Below are 23,662 nucleotides of genomic sequence, written 5' to 3'. Positions count from 1 at the left end.
ACTTCTACAACATTCAACGCAACTTTATTTATATAGTTATTAATCAGATGGGAAAAAAAAGCATTTGTTCTGATTGAAAGATCAAAACAAGAACGCAAAAGAACTAAACAATTACAACAAATACAAAATTTTAAAACAGTAAAGAATAAAAAACTTTACTAAATAAAGTTTATTTTGTAAAGTTTATTTTGTTTATTTAGTATGCTATCTATAATCCAGGATAAAGTTGATAAAGTACTAATATTAACCATTAAATGTGTCTCTTTTTATGACCAGTAGCCTGGAACATGTTGCCTAGTGATAATTATGAGACCTCAAAACATGAACAAATCCAGACACATGCATCCTTGCAGACGTCAGAACAGCCGCTTTTAGTGTGTGTGTGTGTGTTCATGTGTGTGTTTGTATTTTTTCTTTTTTTTCAATTTTTTAATGAATTCCGATAAGCACGCGCTTACGTTAGCCATCAGTAACGTGCTGGCATCGTGACAGTCCGCACTGTACTCCGCCGCCGCTCGCTTTCCCCACGCAGCCACACCCTCCTCCCTTCTCCATCTCGCACGCGTGCAGCTGTGCGGGGGGGCTGTCGGCTGGTGCGTGCGTCTCCGCTGTCGTGCACCCGCAGCATCAGCAACACAAAAGGGTTCGGAGCTGTCGTAGCAGGGTTTACCTCAGCACTGATCCGACGAGAGGAACCGCGTCTTCAAACAAAAACCGGTGGGATTTTCTTTCTGTTCCCTCCATATTGTTTGTGTTTACGCTGGCTTTTTTTTTTCATTTTCACGACGCTAGTGACCTTGTCACTGTAGCCCACCTCTCATTTACAACTGACCTGCTGAGATCTTCTGCTCCATCCATCCCACGTGTGTGTGCGTGTTTGTGTGGGCGCTGTTAATGGGCTGAGACCTGCAATTTGATCCGACGTGAAATGCGCAAACGCCGTGTCAACAGACCGAATTGAGGCTAATGTTTCTCCTCAAAATCCCCAAAATAAGGGTTACCAACTGAGCGCCATTTGGGTGTCATCTGTGACAGTATGTATGGAAAAACAGAGGCCGGATTCTTTGTTCTCCGTGCGTCTGTGAGACTGCAAGCAATAGGATGTAATCCCCGTGCGGCAGCATCTGCTAATCTGCCATTAACGGTCACGTATTGATTGGTGTCTTTAGGGTCTATGTGGATTTAGTCTTTCTCCATACAAATGTCAGGATGTTTGAGTCAGCTCAAAAGCATGCGCAGGCCATATGGTGCGGGCCTACATGTGCGCAAAAATAATGAAATTATTATAGATTCGTTTTCCACACCTCATTTAAAGACTGAAACCAATGCTTGCATTTGCCGTTTCCATCAGTAAATTTTGTTGCTGAGACAGGCAGGGAGAATGGATGGTAGTCTGACAGAGATGGATTCATGGGCTGATTGTGTTTTTTTCTCTCTCATGCTACTGATGTTGAGTAAACTGGCCCTTTTTATTACCTGTCTGACAATAGTAAGCCAGCTGTTACCGCCTGGTAGCTTTAGAGAGTATGGCGCTTTGGTGGCATTCGGGTACATGGAAGGAGAGATCTATCACCTTGGGATGGAATATAATCCACCACCTTCAACCAGATTGATGGTTTGGAGTCTCAGATGCTCTGTGCTGTAAACAACCACTATAATTTTCTCACCACATAAATGCTCATCAAGGTGCTCTGTGGAACTTTGTCAATGCCACACATGCATCTTTTTCACTATCCAATGACCTCAGATGAAACTGTAACTGTGGAGTTTAGATTTTTAATTACAGGCTCATATGTGTGGTTTGCATTCAAAATGTAAAATTATCCCAAGACTATAATAGTTCTTACACAAGAGTGTAAAAGTTTCTATGCAGTACATCTTAATGGACTTCTGGCACCCACAGTGTAATAATAAAATGGTGCCATAATATTCATAAAAATAGTCTGTTCTAAGATTTTTACAACACAAATAAGTAATTGATATTAGTTATTTGATATGTACACTGAGGTGCTTGTAAATTAGTCTTTTCTTTGCAAAAAAAAAAAAAAAAAAAAACTGTTTATTTTAAACACATTTCATATTTTCCAGGTCTGAATTAAAAAGAGAATATAGTAAGGATAAACATATGAGTTTCCAAATTTTTGCTATACAGTTTTTGTTTCAATTATTATGAAACTCAAATTAATTATTATGTTATGGGAATCCAGAATAAATAAACTGCTGTGCATTGATTTGAATATAATTAATTTGTATATAGTACAGCTGCATCTCAAATTAGCCTTCTGGTAAATATTTAACTTAATGGCTAGGAAATAGCATAAATGTCCAGTATTGGATTTCCAAACTAATAAAATCTCTGAAATTATATGGAATTATTCAATCTAAAATGTAAAATAATAATAAACATAAATAATATTAACAAAATGTGATTAAATTCTACTATGTAATTACTTTTGAGTCCCATGTGATGCAGCTATTCACCAACTCCACAGAAATATGTTCCCTGGACATAAAAGCTTGCGTAGAACATTTTCACATATAACTTACTTTAGTGTGTGTTCTGCTCAAGCTGCTATTCACATTATATTACTGACATGTAATGTAGGTCAGGAATATCCTGGTGATGCAGGAGGCTGTAGATGAAATGGATGCTCCTGATACATAACTACACATACAGCTAGATATGTAAATTTAATGTTTTATGCAATTTGCCATCCAAATCTTTATGATTCACATCAACATGTACATTAACACATCTCCATCTTAAAGGTTTTTGTTGTTGTTGTTGTTTTTGTTTTGTGGGGGATTTAAAAAGATCACGTAATTAGATATTTGTCCTCATTTCCATGAGAATTCTGAGTGACTGGTTTCCCACGTCAGGTGCATTGAATTCCAGAGTATCACTTTTCATAGATGAAAGTGTGTGACCCTCTTTTGCACAAAAAAAATGGAGTCATGGAGACTCTGCCTGCTTTTGGAACATGTTTTCCCCGCTTTACAACTGGTTTCTATTCCTACACATTGTCCGTCAGAGAGCCGTCTGTCTTTGAAGTGCTGTGCTGCTGTAATATAGGCAGCAGCCAGGGTGGTAAAGCCCCATCATTACCATATCCCTGTGAGACTGCAGTGTGATCCTGCCAAAACAGAGTAGGGGGGGGGGGGGTGAGAGTGAGCGGCCCCTTATTTCACTGTAAGACTATGCTGATGCTTACAGCCATTATGATTCCACATCTGATAAAATCTAAGCAGAAAATGAGGATCTCATTTGGTCACATGATAATGAGGCTACTTGAGTGAGCTGCTATTCTTCCATTAGAAATAAATAGAAATATTATTTGCTTTGAAAAAATAGCCACTAACATGTATGTTTAATGCAACTAGAGGGCAGCTCTGAAGGCTGCGGGCTTCATAGACCTGACTGTACCAAACATTTGTGGTCATATGCTATTAAGCAGGTGTGGTTCGTTACATTACAAACCATTAAAATCACACGTGTATGTTGCTGTTTAGGCACAATGAGAGGCTTTGTGTGCAGTAGAAAGTCAAAATGATGAATGCCACTCTGTTCTCCTGCACTGGTTATCTGGCGGGGGAAACAAAGTGTCACTTTGTGCCTCCTCAGCACAGCAGCACCGACAGACACAGGAGAACGCCCATCTCTCTTTGCTCAGCACTACCCCCGTCCCCACTATCTCCTCTCATCAGACTGGACATGTGCTCCTCTCCAACACATATGTGCCCACGCTGATGCGAGATTTCATTCCAGATGCACAAATAAAATTTTCATCTATATGAGAATATATAGAAATGTTTGCTGAGCTGTGCTCCTGTACGCTAAAACACACACACACTTGCACACACAACCAAGTACTTACTGCATTTGACACCTGACTCCAGGTAATGCCCTAGATCCTCAGTGACAGCAGGCAGGTGGAACGGCCACACACTCATAGATAGCCTTGCACACAGAGCGACTGCAGCACGGTAAGAAAGCATTTTTATACACAATGTCAGGTTTTGATATCAGTTTGTAGCTTGACATAAACTGCAATTACATTTAGTAGTTTAGGTGATGTTTCTTCTCTGTGTGCAAAACTGTTGTCAGCAGCTCATGCCATACAAGATGGTTTAGACAAGTTTATCAAAATGACTGTATTCCTAAATATTCAGTGTTTCACCTGCAAATATTCCAGGTCAGAATGTTTGTTCGATGCTCAGGCAGGAGAGGAGGACCTTTTTGTTGTTTGCTTGGTCACTTGAGTATTAGCTCTTAGCTAATGTGGAAAATATAACCATGGTCATGTGATACACGTTGCATGTGAGACTCAAATCCATTGTTTTGCTTCATTCACCCTTTGGATATATAGAGTAGGCAAATAAGAATATCTCAGGTTGTGTTTTCTTCTAATTTTAACAAAATAGATGCATTTTGATGTTTTTCTTGCACGTCTAACAAGGTTTTTCAGTTGCACAAGGTAGATCACTACAGGGTAGGTGATGTTGCACGTTTGCTCTGCTAACAAACTTAGCACAAAAAGTAAGACCATTTGTGTTTGGTGGATAATTTATTTGATTTAATAATGGCTTTTGACATTAAACCTTACACTGTTGGAAAACTATTTTATTTCCCTTTTAAATTGAGGCATATTTGTAAAAAATACATTTGTGGGAGGAGCAGTAGAGTTGAGTATGTGGATTGTGCACGTAAAAAACTTGACAAATTTTCTGTGCCAATTTCAAATTGCATATTCTGCAGTTGACTCTTGTTTGGTGCTGTTTATTGGCTGTGATGATTGAAATCTGAAGAAATAAGACATATTATAACAGTTTATTGATTTAATAAACAGGAGCCTCAGTAACATGTGGAAGAACCATATTCAGCTAGAACAGCCTGGTGCCTCCTCTTCATGCTGGTCACCAGCTTGGTCACACACTGCTGTGGGATGGCATCCTATTCTTCAACCAGCATTTGTCACAAATCAACCAATGTAGTTGTGTTGGTCCCTCTGGCATGTACAGGATGGCCAAATTGATCCTACAGATGTCCATTCATGTGGAGGTTAGGACTGCGGGTTATTTAATCTTTGCTACTCCCAAATTCTGGAGGTAGTCTCTGATAAAAACCGATCTTGTGGGGGCGATTGTTGTCATCTTGAAGAATAAAAATCATGTCCCAGACTGTGGAGATATGGGATTGCCACTGGTTGCATATATAATCCACCAAACACAAACTTTCTTACTTTTTATGCTAAGTTTAGATATGGTCTCCTTAAGAAGCTTTACAAGGTGAAAAGTCACCATTTACCCAAAGGTAGGGATGCAACACCTTTAAATATGGGGACAGCTATGTACATTTTCTCCAGGAAAACATAATGCTTCACTCAGTTAGAGAAGTGACTGGAAAAATAAAAAAACTAAATGAAAAATGAAAACTGAAAGCTATAGAAAAATAACAGCCCTTGCACTTTTCCCACATTAATAGTTGCTCACTTCATTGCACAAGCTGTACAACAGATGCCCTCCAGCAGCTTTTGCCTTCTTAAAACACTCCACCTCAGGTCTAAGTAAAGTGCATGAACAGTAAATTTGAACCTAACATCCTAAACTCAACATACTCATGCTCTGGTTTGTCGCTGTATCCATTTGTATGGCTTGTATTGAAAGTAGAAGAAGCCGAGATTTGCATGAAAATAAAGACAGTGTTTATTGTCTGTAGAGCAGGACTGTTTTCAGTTTATGGCACTAAGCTGATTTTTTCCATTTGTAAATATGTGTAAAATGCTTTATGGAATGCTTTTATTTTACAATGTAAATTTCAAGTTAAATGCAAGAATGAGAGTCCAGCTTAAAGTAAGGAGCTGTGCACCTATGGATGACTCTCATATTTTATTTATTCTTCTTTGTGGACATCTAAACTGATAGCTGAGGATGCCACAGATGAGTTGCTCTTCTTATTTAAGTTAATTTTTGCCTCTGTGGAGTCTACAAAGAGTTCCATATGTCTGTGGGTTGGCTTCCTCAAGAAGACGTTTTCTTTCTGGTCTTCCTCAAATTATTGTGTTATGGTTGTTGCTATTGTTTTAAAAGAATATTTCAACATCTGTTTGGACATTTCAAGCACAGTTGGTGCCTTTGTGGCATAGTGACAACAAATGAGGGTATTGGGCATCTGTACAGAGCCATGTGCACACCTGCTGAATAATAAAGAGAATAACGTCAGTTTTACAGTTTTACAGCAGGTTATACACCAGATAAAACGCTGTTAAAATTACCACACAAACTCTACTTTACAATACTGTTGGGTGTCAGTCATTAATTCTAAGGTCTCATGCATCAGGACTAAAGGAAAGAAAAGCATATGCTCTTCACCAGTTCTTAAAATTAGGTTAAAAAAGACACCAGCTGGACAGCAACATGGCATATTACACCATTTTGACAGTGAGAAAGATCATTCATAAGTGGCAAACATTCAAGACAGCTGACAATCTTCTCAGGAGAGGACATCCCAGCAAGTTCAGCCCAAGGTCAGACTGTACAATTCTCAGTGAAACTGCAAAAATCCCAAGAGTTACATTTCAGACTCTGCAGGCCTCAATTACCACGTTAAACATTAAAGTTCATGATGTGCAATTAGAGAAAGACTCAAGCAGTATGATTTATGTGAAGGGTTGCAGGAGAAAGCCCTTAAAGCAAAAAAAAAAAAAAGAAAAAAAAAAGAAAGAACATGGCAGCAAAGCTTATGTTTACAAATTTGCATCTGAAATCATTTTGGAACATTGTCCTTTGGACAGATAAGACCAAAGTGAAGATATATGTCCACAATACACAGCATCAAACACAGAAAATCAGCAGAAACACTTCCTACCACCTGTAAAGCACCGTGGTGGGAGAGTGATTATTGGGGCTTGTTTTGCAGCCACAAGAGCTGGACACCCTGCAGTTGTTGAGTCAACCATGAACTCTTTTAAACCAAAGTATTCTAGACTAATGTTAGGTCAACCTTGGCTGAAATTTGGTCATGCAACAATAATCCCAGTCACAGCATCAAATATCCATCAGAATAGCTAAAAAATAAATAAATAAAATAAAATAAAATCAAAATGTTGCAGTGATCCAGTCTAAGTTCAGATCTCAATCTGATTTCAATTCTGTGGGCCTTTAAGAGCTGCTGTAGACAATGTTTTAAAGAAGTGTGGGCCAGAAATCCTCCATGATGATGTCAGACTGACAATTTCACATACAAAAACATGATCATTTTAAGTTCCCTAGAAGTCAATGTGGTTATATCTCAGGCTGGTTCTAAAAACTTCTGAATCACGGGTCGTAGTTAGTTTTTCACACACTACTTCTGCATTTTGGCTTTGTTTTGAGTAAAATAAACTGACACAGTTTAGTATATATCAGACCTTATGTAAAACCTAATAAGCATCAGACTTCTTTTTATTTTTGTTTTATTTTAAAGATTAAACCTTCATATTGAAAAAAGGATCTACTTTTCTTTTCACGACTGCATAAACAACATTACCAAGAGGAACTGATGCATCTATGACTCGACTTGCTTTGCTCACAGTTTACTTGCACCATTGGTGCTACACACTGAGCAGATGGTGATTAATCACAGCAAACCTCTGATATTTATTTTCCATATTTAGTCTTATCCAACACTTAACTAAATGTCAAGTGCCCTCAGACACTCCCTCATTGTCTCCATGTTCATGACCTCAGCTGCTGCTAAGTTACCCTCATCAGGAGATGGGAGCAGCGTTTGTGCATATTCAGGAGTGTGCCAAGTGAACTATTTTGGTCTGTTTGTAGTGATAAGATTTTTTTTTTTGTTTGTGATGATTCTATGTTGCGTCAGACTCCTTTGGTCCCAGCTGCTGCATGGCATGTTGCTATGGAAACCAGAGGCAGCTCAAACTTCAGATACTGGGACAGAGAGGCTGGTGCTGAAGGGATTTATAACTTTAAATCCCAAGATTATAAGCACGAAGGTGGAGATGTATGGTTTGCAGAATAGGTTCATGATGTTCTTCCATTTGGAAGTGCTTCCTCATCCTTCACTCCCCGCTCCACTCCCATTCTTATATTCCCCACCCTCAATGCACCTGATTTTAACAGACCTAACAAATCCAAACCTGGTGTTTTGTCTCTGTTTTGTTTTTATTTTCATCATTTTCTCCCAAAGCCACGTCGGAGGCAACAGCGACATTCATCTGGGTAAAACGAGCTTTGTGATAAAGGGCAGATCGATGTTCCCTAAGGTTTTACTGCAGTGGCGCGCAGCCATCTCGAGCTGCGCTGCTGAAATAGGTAAACTGTTAAAGACGGCTCTGCCACGTTTTGTCTGTCTGCTTTGTCAGCAAGCTACTTGTGCTGTAAGGTTATGACACTTAGCCGCTACAACACAAAGCAAAGCCATCAGGGCTCTTGGCAGGTTGTGTGGCAGAAAGGATGTTGAGCTGCCCCATGTTGGTCAAAAGCTCTGAGATGCAGCATCATGTTTTGCCTCCGCCATACTATGATGCAGCTGTATCCTTTTCAAAGGCATTTTCCTGCTTGTGAAGAGCACATGGCTGCTCCTCGTGCTTCTCTCATCCCATCTCTATCTGTCCTCTGCAGCAGTCAGACAACATGCACATTCACAAAAAATCTCCCAAGCACACAGACACTTGCTCAACATTGGGACTGGCAGACAATAAAGAGAAAATCAACAGAATATGTGTTTACGCCAGCAGACACAATCTCATACAGTCTCACACACTGTCTGTTTTCACACACTCCAACCGCCAAACATGCTTGTTTGCTCCTTGTTTTGTTCTGGATTGAGTCAGACTGGACAAAGAGCCTTTTTCTGAGAGAGTCCGTTCGATTCTGTCACCCTGAGGAAGGAAGCCCACGGCATGCTGATCCCACTGGAGACAGCGGGCTTCTCTCTGGCTCTCAGCATTGCCTCATACACTGGTTTATACGACTGATGCAGGCGCTTGTGGTTTCACACAACGTCCATCAGAAAACCTCTGGCTCGAACAACATGCTGCAGACAGGTGTTGGCCAGAGGCTGTGAGGGTTTCAGAGTTCAGGAGCCATTGGTGGTTTGATCCTGATTATAACAAGCCAATAAGAAGTGGCTTTTGGGGTTTCTGTGTTTATTTCTGTTAATTATGAGACAGAGCAAAGGGTCACCCTGCTGATCATATTCCATGTTTACACTAGATGCTAGAATAGTTTTTTTCTTCATCTTTTAATTTGACCCTCCCATAGCTTGCTGCAAATATGTTTTTAAAATGAAATCTCTATTTACAGACTTGAATGGCAACGCAGAGCTTATATTCCTTTAAAAATAGCACAGGCTTTGTAATAACTCAGTCTCTAAGAGTCATTCTGCAAGAACTAACAAAACCAACCTTTTTTGATGATGATGCTAGAGGCAGTGGAGAGTTAAAAAAAAAGCAGGACATGTTAAAGTCAAGCTGCAGCTCTGCTTCTGCAGCCCCCTCCCTTTATTCCCTCTCAATTAAAAGCTTTGCTTGTCCCTGTTACCCCACCACAGTAAATCAAATAAAAACATCCCCATGTTCACCTTCTCCTTCTCTCACCACAGCCAAGGTGTGCAGTGACCATGGCAACGGATACCACAGAAACTAAGTATGGCATCCTTTTAGAAGTAACTGAACCCAAAGGCCCAGGTAAACAGGAATGCATCTTTTTACAGACATCTTGAAGAGACAGTGTTGTAAAACAATACGATGATTAAAAGCTGAGCACATTTTTCACTGTCTCTTTAAGAGTTGCATGGTGTGGTGATGGGTTTGACTTTATAGAAGAGATTGTGCAGAAGCCTTTCCTTGTGGTGTGCTGTGTCCACATTTCTAACTTCTTTGATCAGTTTTCCTGCATTCCTTTGATTGTTATAAGCTGATGAACAATCTCATGAGAGAGCCATTTTTATGTAGGAAAGATTAGATTGGCAGCACACAGGAAGCAAAGCTATTAATTAACATCACGTGTTAAGAAGCTGCATTTGTGCACAATTACAATATATGATATAGATTAGATAAAATCCCAAAGATTAGGTTTAGTTAGCTAGACTGAAATGATGAGTTACAAACATAATGGAGCATTATGGAGGTGTTAGAGACCAAAAACAGAGCAAAAAGAGTTGCTATTAACCTTGTAATTCCTGTACTTTATTTAAAGTGGAAGTGTCCTCGCCAGATGTGCTATATTTCCTCATCATACACAGGAAGCAAGAGTTAACCCTTGCACTAAATCTACAGCAACTCTGTGGAGTGCTGCCGCTGAGTCGTCTACTCTGCAGAAGAAGTGTCCTGGCTCGTTTCATGCATGAGTTTGTGAGCAAGCCTGTGGCAGTGCATTATGGGCTTTGTGCCACTGCAAAAGCCCTGATGCTATAAGAACATGCTACAGGGAAACAGGGCATCAGCACTGCACATTGATGTCAGTCAATGCACTTAGGCTGAAAGTGGAGAACTGAGCCAACCATCAGTTTTATCTTAAATAGTCAAATGAGAAGAGAAAAAGGTTAAAAACATTAGTGACCTATTGTGCTCTGTAGTATATCCGAGTACTACTACCCGAAGATGATCCATATATTAAAAATTCTGTCTACTTGTCTATTATTCAGTCAGCAGTTCCTTAATAAAACCACTAAACCCTCAAACATAACAAAAACATATTTTTTTCTGTCCTATATAATCATAAGCTAATTGTTTTCAGATCATGGACTGTAGGACAGAATAAGTAACTTAAACTTTACACAAATATTTACATATTTTTCCTTTCCTGGCTATTGATTTCCATGATTCACTGCCACTTAACTTCATGTAAACCTGTAGTTGGATATGGATTAAATAAATTAGAAAAGTGCTAGTGTTTATTAGAAATGCTGATGATCATTTTTTTCTTAGTCAGTACTTTTTAGCCATAGAACAGAGGCAGCTGTTCTCCATATTCCAGGCTGCTAAGCTAAGCTAACAGGCTGGTGACACCAACCTCAAAGTAAATATACAGACAACAGAGTAGTTTTAGTCACAAAGAGGGAACAAAATTAAAGTTGCTTTAAAAGACTAAAATAGAGAAAAGTTAAAGATATATTTTTATTTCTAATATTTAGTAAACATTAAATACTCTCACCGGCCACTTTATTAGGTCCACCTGTTCAGCCAATCCGATGACAGCAAGAACAGGAAACTGAGACCCTTTATAGTTCGATGAGTCTCCATTTTACCTCCACATCCAGATGGAAGGGTCAAAATTTGGCATGAAGAAAATTAAAGCATCGATCCACCCAACATTGTATCTTTGGTTCAGGTTGCTGGTGGTGTAATGGTGTGGGGGATATTTTCTTGCCAAACTTTGGAACTTGTAATACAAGCTTAGCATCATTTAAATGATGCCAACCTGAGTATTGTAGCTGACCATGTCCATCCCTTTATGACCACAGCGTAGCATCTTCTGATGGCTACTTCCAGCAGGGTAGTGCACCATGTCACAAAGCTCAAATCATCTCAAACTTCTTTCTTGAACATGACAATAAGTTCACTGGACTCCAAAGGCCTCCACAGTCACCAGATCTCAATCCAATGGAGCAGCTTTGGGATGTGGTGGAACGGGAGATTCTCATCATGGATGTGCAGCTGACAAATCTGCAGCAACTGTGTGATGCTGTTAGTATGGACCAGGCATGTGTTTTCAGCACCATGTTGAAGAATTCAAAATAGCAAGGTGGACCTAATAAAGTGGCCAGTGAGAATAAGCAGATTTTTTGTGTGGGAGTGTTAACTAAACAGGCTAGCACTTAATTGTGTCAGCCTGACGGCTCAGGAAGACATGCAGCTGTAAATTGGGAAACATTTAAGAGAAACATAAATCAACTAAAGTGAGATGCAAAATGACGAGACAGAGTTGTAAGATGACCACAAATAAACAGAGAATGATAGAATAGATGCAAAACAAGAGCAAAGATTTTAAAAATGACCAAGAAGAATCATATAGGAACACATAAAAACCAGTAGCAAAGTACAGATAAATGACAACAAATGACACAAGAGTAGCAGATGGAATAAAAAAATTTCCCTCCATAAAGCTGAATCACAGTGTTCCTCAGATTAGCTTCTCTCTGATCAGAAACCGTGGTGGTCTGGTGGCTGGAGGTCAACAAAGCAGGTTAACTTCTGGAAGAGAATCTATTTTTCCCCAGAGAAGAAAACAGCCTCTATCTCTCCCACATCTCCTTCCAGCACAGCTTCTCAGTTCCCCCCTTCCTTTGTTGTGGCTCAGAGCTCCCATTAGCTTCCTCTAATGGCACCTTCCTCTGCTCTTCATCATTTCTCATCCTCTCCTCTGCTTCCACTTTCTTTTTTTCTACCATCTCTTGCACATCTCAGTTTCTAAACTTCCTTGCTTTTCTTATTTAATCCTCTTTTTATCTGCCTCAAGCTCCCTCTGCCTCCTAAATGGAGTAGGAAAAGTAAATATAAGTATACAAATGGAATGTGTCTTTTCTTTTTATGGAAAAGTAAAGTTCGGGATCAAAGGATGTAAGAGGAGAGATTAGTTTACTCCACCATTTCCCATCATGTCTCTAGTTTAGTGAGCTGTATGTGGAGTGAAATCCCACACCAGTTTCTACTTATAGCTCTGAAAAGGATACCCGACGAGCCCTGAGAACGCCTGTCTGCACAGTGGTGTAGTGTAGCTCTGTAACCTCACCCACTCAGTTCATCCAACGGACCTCCACAAGTACACAGACGCACACATTACAATTACACAAACAAAAGCAAAACACACAGGGGTACATGCATTGGCAGGCAGACTTGCAGATTCTGTGGAATCATTGAGAAAGATGCTGTTATTTGTTGAAACTTAGATATCTGTTTACATTTTAAAATAACACAAAGTCAATAAATCTCATCATTTGGATCCTGAGGAGAAAGTGTAGTGATGTTTTTGTATTCGCAGATGGGAAACTCAAGCTAATGCAAGGAAAAAAATATGAGCTGAAGTCCAAAGTTGATTTTTTTTTATGGTTGAAGGTTTTCTTATGAGCAGCAGTAACTGTGTTTATTACAAGTGGACCGTTTGATTAGATATGTCAAGCACTGATTGATTTAAATTTGACACGGCTGAAGAGATTACTCAGTGGCTGATAAATTTCTAATCTGCCAGAGCATTAACAGTGATATGCGTGAATTAAGGATTTAGACAGTTCCTAAGCTTTCTATGTCTTTAGCTTGGTGCTTGTCTTTGCCACTTCTTGCAGAAGTGAGTAAGTATGACCCAAAGAGCCAAGGTTTTCTTCTCATTTCATCTGCTGTTTTACTTCATTTTCTTTTACCGTTGTCAACTGCATTTCATTATCTGCTCAAACTTGCACATAAAAAAAAAAATCACGTCATCATGCTCGTTATCTTTCCCGAGGGTGAGATATAAAGGTTGATATTTGACTGCATGTAGCTGTGGTTATCATCTAACTTCTTTTGCCAGCAGAGAGAAGACGACAGGGCAAATTCCAGCCCTTCAGAAGACTGTTTGGGAAGAAAAAGAAAAGGGAGGCAAAAGGGTGCTTTGATGGAACAGAACTAAAAAGCAGTTTTTCCACTGGGGAAGTGTGCAATGGAGTTGTATCTGACAATGAGGAGTCTAATCAAAATCTGAGGTCAGTGCTTTGATAATTGCTATAAATTAGAAAATAGAACGTTTCCTCTGCTTGTTTTATGGGAGTTTATTACAGCTGCAGGTTTAAATTTCATGTAACCTTTATGTACATTGATTTTTTTATAAACTGAGCTAAAGCCTGACTTCCTTGATTTACTTCCAGAAAGTCTTAAAGTACACAGTTAAAAAGTGAAAGTTGTTGCATAATGTAAAGCAATGATCTTTGGTGTGATGATAAAACTGCCGGCACGTACAGAGGTCATTTTTTACATCATGTGAAATAATTTGTAGTGTGAATCTGCAGCGTGGTTTTAGTGAGTTACTGCAGACATGCTCCCTCTTCAACAGGGAGTTGAATCCCATTGGATCTCGAGCTCTCTCCCACGACAGCATCTTTATCCCTGAGGAGCCTGTGAAGAAGTGTGGACTGGATCACAGCATGTCCCAGGAAAACGTTTCAGACAAAGTTAGGAATCTGCAGGTGAACCTTGTAGAGATTTGACATTTCTACTTCTGCTCTGTGTGCTTATGCTGTAATATATTTTTCTCTCTCTCTCTTTCTTTGTGGACCACACAGAGGCAGATAGCACAAGGTATTAAGTTTGGCCAGCGGCCTCCTTCACTTCGGAAAAGTGAAGGAGATGAGGGCAGTTCAGATGAAGAACAGGTTCCCCCGAGCCCTCTTAAGGTTTTGGCCCAGGTTGAAGCTGAGCCCCCAACAACAGAGCCAAAGGTAACAAATGAAATTCTTCTGAAGACTGTGTGGTTGCAGTTAGAGCTGGGTTAAAAAAAATCGATTTATCCAGTTTTTTTTTTAGATTAAAATGAAATAAATACAATATCGATTCATAAAACATGCAGATCGATTTTTTTAATATGTCCCCATTTCCGGTAACGTGACCCTACTGTCGCGTGACTTCCAGACTCAGTGGGAATCTAGCATGACAACTGGTTTCCTGTGTTGCCTCTGTCCAAAATCAGCTTCTCTTGCAGAGATAATATAAAGTTAAGATATTTTCATTCACCATTGTGTATTACATTCACATATACAGTCTTTTGCAGCGTATTACCGCTCACATTAGCAACTAACACTAAGACCGCGGCACTCATATTAGCAACTAATGCTAAAGGGGGCGTCACTTCAACAGGAAGTGATGTCAACATGCACATAGTTTAAAATAAATCCGATATGGTCACTTAAAATCACATTTCTTCTATAACAGGTTTATACTTCGTCCTTTTATCAAACAGTAAACAGGGTGATTTATCTTATGTACATGACTGCGTACCATAGCTACGTCTGCTCTTTGTGTTTACGGCAGTGAGCACACACACATGCGCTTACACACAGGACTGCACGTCAACCAATCAGACAGAAATATGAGAGTTTTTTTAATTCTCTCAGGCAGGTGGAGATGGAAGCATCTCTGTCCAATGAGGAGCAGATGGATTTATCCTGCTACGGTGTTACGCCCATAGCGTCACGATCGTCTCGGCAACGTGCACAGCTGATCACGCTGAATCTACCGTCATTGAAGGAATTTCTAACTGGCTTTAAATGGATCCAATATTCTTTGTAACATCAGCTATCTGAGATCTGAACTTAAAGAATTTTTAGAGTGACTCCACTGATTGAAACGCTTTCATTAGGACAGTTAAAAATTGTTTTGTTCCGACGTTCATGTTTTTTTCCTTCCATCACAGCATTTCTTGCTCTGGGGAAACACCAGTAGGGGTTGTTGAGAACGTGGGCTGACCATGGTCTGGACTACTGTAATGAGTGGTCCATGCCACTAGGGGGCGACTGCATCGATGGTCGGACCACTGTAATGAGTAGTCCCTGCCACTAGGCGGCAACTAAATCAGTGGTCCTTGCTGTGGTCCTTAGACTCATCACCACAGAGCTACTCACTAGATTTTGATTCAGTCGATAATTTTAATGCCCCAACCACCACCCATGGATTACTTAGCTTTTTAAAAAATAATTACCATGTTTAATATTTAATTTTAGATGGTTCAAACCCATTTGCATTCCTTATCCGCTAGGCTGCGCTTATGTTTTCTTGAACTAATTGACTGTAATTTAGGCCTATTATTTATTATGATTTTATTTTGTTTTAGTCATAGCAGTTTAGTCACCTGTTGTTTTTAAATGGATAAACTGACTATGTGTTCTTTCTGCCATTTGTGAGTGATTAAATGTGTTTCCTTGACTTTGGGTCTTACAGGCAATTCCGGAATAGTACACAAAAACAAAAAAAGCACAATAAAATGAAGTAGATAAGTGGAAAAATAGAATAGATACACTTAAGGGCACTTGTGAGATGACAATATAATAATAGTTAAAGTGTAATAATAACAGCATATGATTGTAGCAGCAATGGTATATGCTAATAATTATAATAATAACAATAATAATAATAATAACATAATAGCAAAAGTAATAACAATAATAACAGTAAAAGTAATTATTATAGAACTAATAATAATAATAATATATACAGATATAATTTTTTCCTATATATTTAGCATGTTCCACGTATGCAAAGATACATAACTGCAATGTGATGAGTGTGTTCAAAATGTGACAGATAGAATTAGACCAGGTGTGTAATAGTAGCTCTGACAGAGGTAGAGGAGTTACAAAGTCTGATTGCAGAAGGTAGGAAGGGAGACTGGGCTTTATCACTGAGAAAAGTTTAGAATCTGCTGTTTGTCTGACGTGTCGATCATAATTATGGAATATCTTAGATTTAAACAATGTATTAATCAATTTTAAAAAAATGAAGTCTTCCGACTGCAATTTTTGTATTGAGAGAGAGTATTGCAAGCATTGTGTAAGACAATAAGCAGGGGTACAGGAATGGTTTGCAAACCTTAATGAATTCTATTTTAAAAAATATAAGAAATAAATTTAGCGGAAAAATGTTGATAAAATATTTCCAATTAATGTCCAGAAAGTCCATTACAAAGACAATGCCTTTTTCATATCAATTCTGTTTAAATAGTGGCTTCCTATTAATGGTTATCACTCTATTATTCCATAAAGTGGAAGCATGGGGAGAAAGGCTGTGTGAAAATTTGTAAAAAAAAAAAAAAAAAAGCGTTTAACAAATTAATTTTTATGGTACCTACAAATGACTCAAAATCTAATGCTCTAATACTTCATTTTTCATATTTTACCAAATGTCTTTTTTATTTATGATGAATTTTGTTCTTCCATAAAAAATGTAAAAGAAAAGGAAAATAATAATAAAATTAGCCAGATATTGGCATCTGAAATGTATAGTATGTAGCTACCACTGATTTAAATGTCTCCTAGTGGCAGGGACCACTCATTACAGTGGTCCGGACCATGGTCTGGACCAGACCCCTATGTTCGCAACAACCCCCTCTCGGAAACACTGTATTGTTATGGTGCTTCAAAAATGCATGTGTCAGATCAGATTATCACAGTAATCTGATTACTCCCTGATAACTGATTTTTATTGTCAAGTAAACGCACTCAATATTTCATATATTAAAAATTTTTTATCTGAGAACATCTTTAATATTCAAGAAAAGTAGATCTTGTTACAGAATTAGCGATAAATTAATCGAATTGAATTGATTTAATCGACATAGAATCAAAATATCCTGCTGTAAATCAAATCAAATTGATTCAGGAAATTAGTGACGATACCCAGCCCTAGCTGTAGTCACATAATTTCTGCAAATGTTATGTTAATAAAGTTAGTGGTGGTAAGGTCATTGGTTTTAATCAGAAAAAGTACAATCTGGATTGCTGGAGGGATCTTTTTAAATGCAGTTTAAAGGATTTAGTAGCATCTAGTGGTGAAGTTACAGATGACTAAGAACTAAATACCTTAATGCAAAATGACCTACAATGTGCCTAAATACATAAATAAACTAGCTCAAAAATAAAAATAGTGTTTGGTGGATTTTTTTCTTTGGGGTAAAAATGCTTCTTGACAATAAATCTTACATTACTGTAAAACCTTATTTTCCTTTTGAATGGTGCCATATTTGTTAGGAAACTGTATTTGTGGGACGAGCAGCAGAGCTGAGGATGCTGGTTGTGCCTATGAAAAACTACGCCAGTCTTCACTGCTAATGCCAGTTTATTCTGCTATTGACTAATAAGAGAGCCCTTCATTGTTAGGCCTGTTTGTCAACATGTGCACTGAGACATGAGGAGAAACGTCACTTTCAGCGATGAGTCCAGATTTTGCCTCTGGCCTATGATTGCTGCACCAATAGGGTAACAGCTTCTGGTGGAGGGAGTGTGATGGTGTGGGGCAGCATCTCTCTCACTGGAAAAACAAAACTTGTCATCAATGGGGGAAATCTCAATGTTGAGAGATATTGAGGTGCGATTCTGCGGCTAGTGGCAATATCTCCACAGTCTGGGACTGAACTCTGTACTCCAAAGTGACAACACTCACCCCCACAGAGCAGGTTTATCAGAGACTACCTCCAGAAATTGAGAGTACAGAGGAGAGAATTAACTTACTGCACCTCAACCCCATTGAACACGTTTATGATTTACTTCAAGTTCTGTGCAACAAATGCTGGTTGAAGAGTGGAATACATCCCAAAGCAGTGTGTGACCAAGCTGGTGACCAGCATGAGGAGGAGGAGCCAGGCAGTTGTGACTATATTTATTATTAAAAAAAAAAAAAAAAAAAAAATCCACCAAACCCAAATGTTCTATCTTTCTGTCTTTAAGTTTTTGTTTGTTCCAAAATATTTTCATCTAATTCTAACATTTTGAAAACAAAGTGCATATTCGGAAAAAAAGATGGCTGAACATGTATTATATACTAAAAAGTTATATTTAAACTTTAAGCTACTGACAGTGGTCTTCAGATCTAAACACATGCTCTATTGCTGTGTAACAAAAGCAGGTCCAAGGAGCTCAAGCATCTGGACAGCCCAGCACTCCGGTGAAGTCCCCGAGGTCCAAACGAGTTCTTCCACCAACTGGTACAATCGAGTCCATCAACCTAGACGCCGTTCCTCAGTCTGTTCCTCGCTTAGACAACACCGCCGCCAAGCATAAGCTGTCGGTTAAACCTAAAAACCAGAGGATTTCCCGCAAACACAGACGGTTCACACAGGTGAGTCAGAGATAAGACATTGAGTTTCCTCAAATGAGTTCTGATTTATGACATCTCTCACCATCTGCTTGGGGCTAAAGAATTAGAAACTAATCCTACTCCTATATTTCCCAGGACTTCCAGGAGGTATCCATTCCTGGAGTGGTGCAAGAGGACCTGGAGGCCGCAGGCATCTCCTTAGAGGAACAGCGCAGAGCGTCTGTTGATGAGTCAAGAGAAGGCTTAAAGAAACAAAAACTCCATGAGGCAGAAAGACAGGAAGCAAGGAGGAGGAGGGAGCTGGAGGAGCAGAGGCTCAGAGAGGAGGAGGAGGAGAGGATGAAGAGAGCTGAGGAGCTGAGGCTGCGTGAACTGGAGGAGGAGAGGTGTCGTAGAAAACAGCAGGAAGAGGAGGAGAAGAGGATGAGAGAAAAGGCAGAAAGGAGGAGGAGGGAGGAAGAGGAAGAAAGGAGGAGACAGGAGGAGGCAGAGAGAAGGAGGAGGCAGGAGGAGGAAAGAAGGATCAGAGAGGAGGAAGAAAAGAGGCGAGAGGAGGCTGAGAGAAGAAAAAGGGAGGAGGAGGAAAGGAAGATCAGAGAAGAGGAAGAAAGGAGGAGGAGAGAGGAGGAGGAACGGATGAAGAAGCTGGAAGCAGAAAGGAGGATGCGAGAAGAAGAGGAGCATCGTCAGCGGGAGGAAGAAGAGAGGAGGCGACTGGAAGAGCTGAGGAAGAAAGAGGAAGAAGAAAAGAGGAAGAGAGAGGAGGAGGCGAGGAGGCAGCAAGAGCTCGAGGCAGAGAAGAAGAGGAAGCAGAAAGAAGAAGATGAAAGGAAGAAAAGAGAAGCTGAGAAACAGAGGATGCAGGAGATGGAGGAAAAGAATAAACTGGAAGCAGAGGAGAGGATGAGGAAAGAAGAAGAGCAGAGGAGGATGTCATTAGAGGAAGCTAATGGGAGCTCTGAGGCACAAGAGAAGAAGAGGAGAGCTGAGGAGCTTCGCTGGAAGGAGATGGAGGAGAGACAGAGGCCGTTCTCTTTCAAAGTCTCTTCTGGAGAGAAACAGATTCTCTTCCAGAAAGTCAACCTGACGCCTGTTACGCCAACCTCCAGCCACCAGAGTGCCGCTGTTGCTGATCAAAAAGAAGGAGCAATGGCTTCCTCCCCCGATGGATCTGACTCCCCCAACCTGCCAACATCTCCATATGTCCCCCATACAGCCATCCTGGTGACAGGCGCCCAGCTATGTGGGACAGCTGTCAATTTAGACCAGATCAAAGACACAGCTTGCAAATCCCTGCTGGGTTTGGGAGAGGATAGAAAGGCCCAAGGCACACCACCAGTAAAGAGCAAGACCTCTCCAGACCGCAAATCAGGAAAAACCAAGTCCCTCAATGAGTCTGCGCTCTCTACGGACAAGTCCAGCGCAGCGGTGCTGGCTGAATGGGCGAGTATAAGATCAAAGATATTCAAGGGGGTGGAAGATGGAAAGTATGATGAGTACCCAGATTCCGTTAACAGGCATCAGACTCAGCCTAGTAGTGAAGAACAGGCTCCATTTGCTCATACGAACCTCAGAAAGACCATGTCTGCCAGTGCAAAGTTCTCCATCACCCCTGCAAAGAAGAAGTTTGGAGATTCAAACAGGAACTCTGAGGTATTTGTTCCAGATGATAAAGAAGTAGGAGGAGAAGCTGCTCAATCTGACAGCCACACTGCAGCCTCTCCAGCTCCAACTAGTAAACCTCAGAACAAAGCAAGTAAAACGGTCCGCATCACTGAAAGAGGATCAGATGAGTGTATGTTTGCCAAAGACCTCCCTTCATTCCTGGTTCCAAGCCCTGGGGAGAGACCTGACGGGTCAGAGTTAAAGAGCCGACTGCAGTGTGAAAAAGAGACATCTGAAAGCAAAGAGGAGGGAGAGGAGCAGGGACAGGACAGTGAAGATAACCCCTCTCCATTTGGCATAAAGCTGAGGAGAACTAACTACTCTCTGCGTTTTCACAGCGAACAGTCCACAGAGAAAAGGAAGAAACGCTACAGCGCTGGGGACAGCTTTGATGGCGTCCCTTCACCTCTAACTCCCATCGAGCCTGACTCTGATGCCTCCTCTGTCTTCTCTGATAAAGTAAGTCCTACATCGCCTCAGAGAGAGGGAGCAGTTAGCAAGTACTTACATGCCTCTGCCTCCCCCTCCATACCCCGAAGCAAGCAGGGCAAATCTACCAGCCCAACTCCGCACCAAGAAGGGGACAAAGTGCTTTCCAAACCACCCCTCTACAAAAGACCAACAACTTCACCCAAGCCGTCTGGTGGAGTCCCAACACCTCCTTCATCTCCGCTGCCTAAGGTAGTACACAGGTCTCCCTGTGATGACATGATCCAGAGGATGGGGGGCGCAGACTCACCAAGCCAGGAGCAGGCCGGGAGGAATGAGGAACAGTCAGTGGTTGCCCAGTTGCACCGGAGCAGCCAAGGCCAGGTTCAAGGGGAAGAGGAGCCAAGAGAGAAGCGATCATTCTTTCCCTCCATTAACATCCCCTGGAGAGAGAAGACAGACCGAAAGACCGAGCTCATCAAGAGAGGTTGGTGTCTTTTTAACCAGTTTGTTTGTTTTAAGTTAAATTGTAAGGTAGGTGCAGGGTAGCAGCTTTGGGTGGAAAGAGATAGGAAATGGACAACAGATACTATAGGTTTGACTGTGCCATAAATACAAAGCTACAGGGGGAAGATTATTATGTGTTTTGGTAAAAAAAAAAACACCATCACTTTATCATAAACTTCCATTAAGCTAGTAGGCTGATTTTGTTGTCCTTAGACAGTCATGCTGTTTCCTTCTGACATCAAATAACTCCTAATCTGTGCCTCACCCTGCAGAAAAGCCATCCTTACAGAGCAGGCACTCACTGGACAGTGCGAAGGTCCAGGAGAAGGAGGCTGGACCCTTATGGATCACACTGGCTCTGCAGAAGCAAAAAGGCTTCAGGGAGCAGCAGCAAAACCGTGAGGAGCGTCGAAGCCAAAGAGAGACCAAACTGGCAGAAAAGCAAGCCAGAGAGCGAGACAGCGTACATGACCCAGATCCCTACTTACCTACTATCTCATCATCTCCCTAACATACTTTCATTCCTTTTGAAATTATCACAAAACTTCTTTTGCAGGCTTCACTGGTGAGCCCCACAGAGAGCAAAGGGAGCACCAGTCCTTCTTCTAAACCTCAGACGCCAGAGGAGCCCAAGAGGCCCGACAGCCTCCTGGGACGATTCGATCGTCGAGAACACCTGAAAAAGGCCAACACTTTACCGAGCTCTGTCACTGGTAGGAACCTGCACGCACTGCTGCAAATGATTCATCTGCTTTTTTGTGCTGTGAGCTGAAAGATATATTAGCATACATCTTCTCTTGTAATTTAAAAACAAATTGATCATATAAACCCTGATCAGTGAGATAAATGTTGGAGTTCTGTGTAGAAAAAAACAGACCACACCTTCATTTGTCATTTCAGTTGAAATCGCAGACTCTACACCGTCGCCACCTTCCGTCAAAGACGTGTCAAAGCGCTTCCCCTCCAGCGACTCTCCACAGGTGTCCACGGAGCCAGCCTGGCTGGCTCTGGCCAAACGAAAGGCTAAAGCCTGGAGCGACTGTCCTCAGATCATCAAATAACACCCCTAACCCAGTTTCATGGCCTGCATTGAGACTGCTACACTGCCCAAGGACCCTGAAGCACCTGGAGAGACACTCATCATCCCTCCACTCTGTCAAAATGAAAACTCTTCCTGAGTGTGAAACAAGTAAACCACCACACGACCCTCCATACGCTGGCTGCAGCTACCAACATGTTAAAGTGCGCTTCACATAGAAATATCCCAACACTGCAGCACAGATATATGTAAACAACTGTCGCGAGCATGCATATATTGTATACACATGCAAAGTGTATGTCCCCTAACGGCAAAGTCCTCAGCAGCCAATCACAACCATGGCAGACCATTGCAGTAGCCAACCTCCACTCCTCCTTTTCTTCTCTTTGTACTGGAGCCAAATGTGTCACCATGGTTGTAAATGAATAAAATTTGCTCAACCCAATATAACACTTGGACGAACAACAGTGTTGAATCAACAGAGGGAATCTGTCCGAATCGTGTTTTAAGGGCTATCAGTCAAAACAAGAACTCAGCGTGACCGTGATTCTGGACAGCTGATAGAAGTGTTACAGGCATCTTCTTTGCCCTTATTGGTATTATGTATGGAAAACAGTTTTGTCTGCACAGAAACTATATTGTATCTTTTTTTCTGAGCCTTGTTTGCCATGTAAAAAGACACCTTTTTCTTTTTTTTTTTTTAAATCATTCTGGAAACTTTGGTGTAACAATTCTCACTGTGTCCGTGATGACTGTGACAGCTGTCCGAGAGGCTACTGTATGTAAGAATTGGTCATAATAACAAACCTTGGGTGCCCCTAAGCACAGCACTGAAGAAAAAGAAAAAAACAAATAAGAGAAAAAAAGATAAAACCAGGCCTCATCCTCCTGGATCCTTTGCTTCGCTTGTGGAAACAGATACAACACCTGCTTCCTGTAACCCTACGATTCTTGTAGTCATCCTCCTGTAACACATACGTGTCTGTAGGCTTACGCCATCAGTTCTTCTTAAATGTGATACAATCTTACAAGACTTGAGCATTTCCTATATGAAAACGGCCTTCGTTCTCGTCTCCCGCCACTCACTCACACACTCATCGACCTCCAAGTACTGTACATAGGTCAGAGTTGCCGGGCCTTCGCTCACAAAGGACGCTACGGCTGAGTCACTTTGTCATTTTGTTTCTAACTTTGGTCGTGCACAATAGTGTAGTGTACGCAGTGTTACATGTAACAAAAAAAG

At 40.8% G+C, this 23,662-nt stretch overlaps 1 protein-coding gene across 3 annotated transcripts; it reads left to right on the top strand.

Annotated features, from left to right (window-relative positions):
• Positions 1–509: 509 nt before the first annotated feature.
• cracd (capping protein inhibiting regulator of actin dynamics) lies at positions 510–23,653 on the top strand. Of its 3 annotated transcripts, none has more exons than XM_042006365.1 (9): positions 510–717; positions 13,513–13,681; positions 14,029–14,161; positions 14,258–14,413; positions 18,585–18,800; positions 18,915–21,360; positions 21,653–21,843; positions 21,937–22,093; positions 22,281–23,653. In XM_042006365.1, exons 3-9 carry the CDS (start codon positions 14,120–14,122, stop codon positions 22,439–22,441), a joined length of 3,369 nt encoding a protein of 1,122 aa, XP_041862299.1. In that variant the 5' UTR covers positions 510–717; positions 13,513–13,681; positions 14,029–14,119; the 3' UTR covers positions 22,442–23,653. The 3 variants fall into 3 exon arrangements, with proteins under 3 accessions (XP_041862299.1, XP_041862298.1, XP_041862297.1); XM_042006364.1 differs by having other exon boundaries at positions 13,510–13,681; XM_042006363.1 differs by lacking the exon at positions 510–717 and adding an exon at positions 8,207–8,313 and having other exon boundaries at positions 13,510–13,681.
• The last annotated feature ends 9 nt before the right edge of the window (positions 23,654–23,662 follow it).

Source organism: Melanotaenia boesemani, chromosome 14, assembly GCF_017639745.1.
Source record: "Melanotaenia boesemani isolate fMelBoe1 chromosome 14, fMelBoe1.pri, whole genome shotgun sequence".
NCBI classification, from domain to species: Eukaryota; Metazoa; Chordata; class Actinopteri; order Atheriniformes; family Melanotaeniidae; genus Melanotaenia; species Melanotaenia boesemani.
The sequence above is the reverse complement of the archived record's forward strand: the minus strand, read 5'-3'. Positions and strand labels throughout refer to the sequence as shown.